Genomic DNA, 7,166 nt, shown 5'->3' on the forward strand with positions numbered 1-7,166 from the left:
TTGTACTCATGTAACATTTTAGTAATTTAAAAGTGTTGGTGAAAGTATGCTTATAGAAAATAAGATTTAACTTTTGTAATCATTATAATTTTATATATTTATAATAAAAAATTATCCAAATATGCTTTTAAAGATTTTAACAGCAATTAATGCATTTTGTATAAGTGTTTTGTATTCTTCGTATACACCAAATATAAGAGTTATCACTTAAACAATTAGGTTTTTTTATAGGCCACCATAAAATGGGTCTGTCCCAATTCAAGGGTGTATTTACAATTGTAAGATTTGTTTGCAATTATCCCGTAAAACGTTGGAATCGAAAATTCACAGCTAGTACATTCAACGAACAAAAGGCCAGATATTCAACGGTTACGATATCCAGTCTAAAGAGTATTTGGATTCACCGGCCATCCACGTCAGCCCTGTCACAGCAGAATTTGGATGGCTATCAAGAAAAGATATTGAAATCTATATATACATATCCATGGATGACGAACTCCATGAGATCATAGGCCCGACGTGTATCAACGGAAATCCATAACATTTCTACACAATCTGTTTGATGGAGCATGTTTGTATAATATACGTCTCCAGACGAATTCGTGATTACTCTTGCTCTTCTACCATATTATCTCGTAATCCAGACCGTTCATCTATAAGTCCCAGTTTCAGCTTGCGATGTGGAGGAAATCATACTCATCACAGATGTAACTGTCCGTACAATGGAAGTTAGGAACAGAACAGCCCACGGACGCATTTTCTTCTTTTCTTTTCTTTTCTTTTCACGTGAGCTACATAAATCGGGATCTTTCAGATGAACGGCCAGGATTATTATGGGGTGTGGCAGAGGTGGCAAGCGTTGCTGGCAAAAGCTCTGACTAGTTAGGAACGCCTGCATGTGCACTGGTATGGCCCAGCCATTTAGGCTTTAAATCTAGGCTAAAAATCGCGCTGGTCCGTTCATCTGACGGGCCAATACGTACACACTCCAGATGTTTTCTCATTATGGGTGCTTGTGTGGCCCACCACATGAGCGAAGCAGCCTGTATCTGGGCCCAAGAGACACAACGCCTGCGTCTACCAGATGAGCAGCGGAAACGAATTGGTTACTACCCCGGGACGCGGATTGCGTCCTAACCGTCCGGGCAGGGATCTGTGGGGCCCACCATGATGTAAGTGTTTTATCCACGCTGTTCATCGTTTTTCTTAGATCATTTTAATGTATGATATAAAAAACGATGCAGATCCAGTCTTAAGTGGACCACAAAGTGGGGATTTAACTTTCACCATTAAAAACTTCTTGGGAGCTGGAGAAGTTTTGGATCAAGCTGATATTTGTGTTTTCACTTCATCCACGTCTTCATGACCTTATTAATAAGTTGGAACGTAAAAAAAAAAAAACATTAAGGTTGCCCTTAGAAAGGTTTCAACGGTAAGTGTCGTATCACTGCAGCTTCCTTTGATGTGGTCCACTGGAGGTGTGGATGTGCTTCAATTTTTGTTTCAAATCTTATAAAAATGATTAACGGAATGGATAAAACACTTAAATCACGGTGCGCCCCACAGATTCCTGCACGGATGGATTACCGTCCAGGCAGGGGTAGGATGCAATCCACGTCCCGCCGGTCCCTAGATAGGAATGGCAGGGGCTCAGAGGGACCACTGTGATTTATTGGTTTTATCCATGCCGTCCATCCATTTTCAGATTTAATTTTAGCGTGGAAGACCAAAAATTAGACAGTTCCAAGCTGGAGTGGACCACATGGTGGGGAATTAAATTCACAGTTGAAAACATTTTTAGGGCGACGTAAGTTTTGGATCAAGCTGATATTTGTGTTTTCTCTTCGTCAAGATCTTATACGTGTCAATTAACTTTTAAGGAGCCCTAGGAAGGTTTCAACCGTAGGTGTCATTATCACAGGTGCTTCATGTGGCGTGGTCCACTTGAGCATTGTAACTGCCTCATTTTTGGGCCTGCGCCGTGAAATTGATATGGAAAAATGGATGGACCCTGTGGATATAACCCACACTCACGCTGGCCCCTCAAGCCCATGTCCGGGACGCGGATCCATGGAAAAATGGTGTTTGTGAGAAATCCATGCCGTCCATCCTTGAGAGATCATTTCATGGCATGCGATCAAAACTAGGGTGGATTTAAAACTCCAGCGAGGTGCACGAGAGGAAATAATAGGGATTGAGTGACCACCGTTCAAAACATTCGTATAGCCACAAAGTTTCGTATAAGCCTAAGTTTTTTGTGTTTACATTTTCATTTTATCTCAGTGGGAATAACCTTATAAACAGTTTCGACGGCATCTAAACATCAAGGTAAATCCCAAAAAGGTTTCAACGGTCCAAAACTTTTTCCTCAAATTTTTCCTCCCGTAGGGCTGCCTTGGGTTTTTTATGCACCTGAGTTTTTATTTCATATCATGCAATAATCTCCAAAAATGGTTGGACTAAGTGGATTCATCCGTGTAGGGGAGAGAGCCGTAGAAAGTACTTGCAGCAGCTGTATATGAATTGTCAGATGCAGCCATTTGATTCCCGCCAACATGTCAGATATGTAGAATATCAGATCGGATCCGTGAAATAGGTGGACCACTCAGCGATGATATAACTGATATTAAAACGAGGCCTATACACACATTGAATGGGACACAACGTCAAAATCAATGGTCGAATGATGATATGACTCAATGTACCAGTGCAACCCACCCATCTAGTCGATCAGCCTGATTTTTACATCTGTTGACCATCATAGTGTCTCCCACCTTTTGCACGGATCGGATATTCTACAAATCAGACCGTTACACTGAGACATATCATCAATCGACCATTGATTTTGAGGTTGTGTACCACTCAAAGTGTGTATACGATAGTTTTCATATCAGTTAATCATCACTAAGTGGTCCACCTTTTCACGGATCTGATCTGATATTGTACATAACTGACATATTGGCGGGAATTAAATGGCTGTATGTGAAAGTTCACGTACATCCGCTGCATGTATCATTTTTCCTTGCAACACGCACCGCGAGGCACGAGAGCACACTCGGATCTCATTTTGATAGAATGCGGAGCCCGCAAAATAAGTGTCGTGCGGAGCCTGATTCCAGTGTCAGGTAGAATATATCAGAGATCCTGCCATCCATCAGGTAATTCACGCTATTATCATGCTACATGCCAAAAATGAGTTGAGCATCCTCATGAAATGAGCGACACATGTCGTTGAATTTGGACCGTTAGACTCTTTTTCCAACCGCCTATGTTTCTCATTCAAGTTTGATCTGCCTGATCAGCGGAACAATATTATTTTTGGTCCATACATGATCACAGCGTGTATAATACCTGATAGATGGACCGGATCTCCTACACATGTGCTGTCCGACGGCTGATCCATTGTAATTTCTGCCCTTTCACACGAGGGGTCCATCACTCAATCAGGACCTATCCTCGTACAAGTGACAAAAACACGTGACTCCCCTTGGACGGGCAAAAGCCTCTAATCAAACATCCGACGAGGCGACGACCATATCCTCCCGTCAAATCCCGGAACTTGCAACTGTATCTGACCGTTCAAAAGACCTCTCCTTCATATCCGGCCGTCGAAGTTGGGGCGACTTCTTCTAGGAGAGATGGAAACAAAAGGAAGGCCTGGTACCACTGCCAACCGTTAGATACAAAATCAACGGCCACGTTGAAAAGAAGCGGTCCGCTGGGAAGCTCGTTCTCTCCCCCCAAACGATAAAACCCGGTTCTTTCACCACCCACAGAAGCCCCAAAACGGTTTTCTCCCTTCTCTCTCTCTCTCTCTCTCTCTCTCTCTCTCTCTCTCGCGCCTCTTCCACGCTGTTAATCTTCACATCCCTTCACCTTGAAATGCCGCCCCCTTCTCTCTTTCTCATAAGGATTTCTCGTTACAGAGAAACCCAATAGAGAAAAGAAACGGAGAAAAACCCGCCATGGAAAGCCAGTCCAAGCTGACCAGAACCTCATCATCTCTTCTCAGATCTCCAACCGTCCGAACATCCGTCCACAGCCTCGCGGCTCTTGATGAGGAGTCCCAGAAAAAAACCCACAAGCCCGATTCCAGGATCGGCGCCTTGAACCGCTTCTTACCGCTACTAGCGGTTGTCTTCCTGCCGGCCTTCTTCTTCTTCTACCTCAGAGAAGAAATACCCACTTCAGCAAATCTCTTTCTAGCTTCGGTTTTTCTTTCAGTAACTGCCTTTGCCGCTGCCAAGAAGGGTTTTTCCATCAAGAACTCGTTGATGCCATCACGCGTTTTCAGGAATTTCTGGGAAGAGCGGAGTCGGAAGATGCGGTTACAGAAAGGCGGTTCTATTCAATGGTCGATCGGCAGTGACGATGTCAGGGGCTCTTTGAAGAAAGAGCGGAAGAAGATTGTCCGAGAAGGGGTTGAATTTTATAGTAACGGGGATTTCTACGAGGGAGAATTTCACAAGGGGAGGAGTAATGGGAGTGGGGTTTATAACTACTTTGTGAACGGGCGGTATGAGGGAGATTGGGTTGATGGGAGATACGACGGTTATGGGATCGAGAGCTGGGCAAGGGGAAGTCGGTACCGCGGGCAATATCGGAAGGGACTTAGGCATGGATTTGGGGTTTATCGGTTTTATACAGGAGATAGTTATGCTGGGGAATGGTTTAATGGGCAGAGTCATGGGGTTGGAGTGCAGACATGTTCCGATGGGAGCTCCTATGTTGGGGAATTCAAGTGCGGTGTCAAGCATGGGTTCGGATGCTACCATTTCAGGTGACTGTCTTTGGTTTTTCCTTTTTACAAATTTATACAATTTTTTCGTATAATTGGTTACTTTTCATGCCTTTAGAAAGTGTAATCTTGCAGAATTCTGTTTTGTATTTGAATTCCTGACTGTTTGCTTAGAGACCCTGATGGCTGATGGATGTAACAGTGGAAAGATCTGTGTTTGGCATTGATTATTTGACTGTTTGTTTGGGGATTGCCCATCTGTTTGGGGGTGATTAATTATTGACAGTTTTCTTGGAACTGTTCAAGTTCATATTCATTTCGATTTTGCTTCATTTCTTTAGAGACCTGATGATCGAACAGTAGAAAATCTGCGTATGGAATCAAATTTGAGTTGTTTGACTTTGAATTTGATTGTTGATTGTTCTCAGAGTGACCCAATTTCTGAAAGGAGAGAATATGCATTTAGTCTGGTTGTTTTCTAAGTAACACGAATCAACAAGGAACAATAGATATGAGTGTTTGGTGTCAATTTTTGTTTCTTTTTGTTTTCTTTTCATTTTTTTTTATTTCTGACATCCAATTCAATAGAACAGTACATATACATACATTGTATATGGTTTCTTGGGTATCTCAACATATGGATTGTTCTGGCTTGATCTTTTTGTGTTTCATTTGATGGAGGAAATGGTAGAAATTCTTTAGTTTTACTGTGATTAGTGATTTGGGTTCTTTCGTTTATTATTATTATTATTATTATTATTTTGGGTCATGATTTCGGGTTTCTCATGTATGCATTTGTCATACCATAAGCCACAACAATCATGCGAATTGTTAACTTATCCTTTTTCCCATGTTGCAATAACTGCCTAACAACGTTTAGGTATTGTATTGCTTTCTGTGCTTTTGCAAACTAACAGGCAGCTGAATTATCTGAAATTTCAATAAAGCATAATCAATCATCCAAAGTAGAAAGCTATGAAAGTTTGAGTAATTGTCGTGGAATAGCTTGGATTTATCAGCCAGGATGGAGAAGACTGAGATCCTGTTGTTCAAATTTTTAGGCTTTGTTATTTTAGGCCTGCGGTCGTCAACTCATTAACTCTGTTGTAATCCACTTGTGTTTGGATGAATCTCTGCTTGTGTTGTAGTTATTTAAGGATGCTTTTGGTTGCACCAAGTATCATGAAAATTTATGATTAATCAGTCTAATTTTGTGAAAATATCATGATTTTCATGATATATGGTGCAGTAGAACACATCCTAAACCATTCTGTTTTATATCCCAAATAAAATATTTATGGGAAGATTGGATCAACGTAGGAATGGGGATCGATATGCAGGGGAGTATTTCAGTGATAAGATCCATGGATTTGGAGTCTATCACTTTGCCAATGGCCACTGTTACGAAGGGTCGTGGCATGAAGGCCGAAAGCAGGGTTTTGGAATGTACACTTTCCGGAATGGTGATGGCAGATGTGGAGAGTGGGACTGCGGAGTTTTAAAGAACCCCCAACTGCCGTCGAGCAATGCAGTCCTGCATGCTGTTCAGGTGTGTTCTCTATCTCATTTACTGTTATACTTTCACGTCGTTTTCCAAGACCTTGACACTTCATCTTTCCATATCATCCTAACAGTCAGCTAGAAAAGCAGCAGAGAATGCTATTCGGCTTCCTCGTGTAGATGAGCGAGTAAACAAGGCGGTTATGGCATCGAATCGGGCTGCGACTGCAGCTAGAGTTGCTGCAATCAAAGCAGTCCAGAACCGAATAGACGGGAATCTTTGCGAAATGGATGTGTAAGAACATGAAGGATGGGATTTTTGTGACATGGGTGATCTTCAGTTATACTGTAAATTGACTAAATTGCAAGTACGAGAGAGCTAGCCATAAACAGGAAAAGCAAAAGCTTGCCTGCTGTTTGTGGGAGAGTGAGAGAGAGGAGAGAGAAAGAGAAGCTGACAAACAAAGATCTTGTAATGTAGATTAACATAATAGGTGCAATAACTTCTGTAACATGTAAATAGAACCTATATGTATATTTAATCATATGATTTTCGAGAAGCTGTTTCTTCTTCTGTCTTTGTTGGGATTTCTACCCTCGTGCTGTCTGTCTGTCAGCTAAACTAATATGGCAGGCCATGTGCCCTGATCTCTAGCTGGTATTATATTGGTTTTGCAAACATATGGGCGTGATCTTTTTAAAATACAGAGGCTGGTAGAGTGAGATTTGGAATCCTACTCTACCCCACCTGTGCATGTGAAATCTGGGCGCCGGTCTTTGGATGGAACCCACACTATTTCTACCATGGCCCCAAAGTCAGGTGGAGGGGCCAAGCCTGCTGTAAATGACTCCCTACTCGAACTACACATGGCCCACTTTGGGGAGACAAACCAACCTGGTGAATACGCGGTGGAGCCCGCCTGGTGGA

The 7,166-nt window shown here is 42.3% G+C and overlaps 1 protein-coding gene across 1 annotated transcript; it reads left to right on the plus strand.

The window, feature by feature from the left end:
* Nucleotides 1-3,782: 3,782 nt before the first annotated feature.
* LOC131242508 (phosphatidylinositol 4-phosphate 5-kinase 5-like) lies at nucleotides 3,783-6,798 on the plus strand. The gene is made up of 3 exons (XM_058241198.1): nucleotides 3,783-4,780; nucleotides 6,059-6,287; nucleotides 6,373-6,798. Exons 1-3 carry the CDS (start codon nucleotides 3,966-3,968, stop codon nucleotides 6,535-6,537), a joined length of 1,209 nt encoding a protein of 402 aa, XP_058097181.1. The 5' UTR covers nucleotides 3,783-3,965; the 3' UTR covers nucleotides 6,538-6,798.
* Nucleotides 6,799-7,166: the final 368 nt, after the last annotated feature.

The sequence above is a fragment of the Magnolia sinica genome, chromosome 4 (genome assembly GCF_029962835.1).
Source record: "Magnolia sinica isolate HGM2019 chromosome 4, MsV1, whole genome shotgun sequence".
Classification (NCBI taxonomy): Eukaryota; Viridiplantae; Streptophyta; class Magnoliopsida; order Magnoliales; family Magnoliaceae; genus Magnolia; species Magnolia sinica.

Coding starts and splice junctions, on each gene's coding strand:
- LOC131242508 (XM_058241198.1), top strand. CDS start 3,966: ATGGAAAGCCAGTCCAAGCTGACCAGAACCTCATCATCTCTTCTCAGA. Junction 4,781..6,058: donor TTCGGATGCTACCATTTCAG/GTGACTGTCTTT, acceptor GGATCAACGTAG/GAATGGGGATCGATATGCAG. Junction 6,288..6,372: donor CAGTCCTGCATGCTGTTCAG/GTGTGTTCTCTA, acceptor TCATCCTAACAG/TCAGCTAGAAAAGCAGCAGA.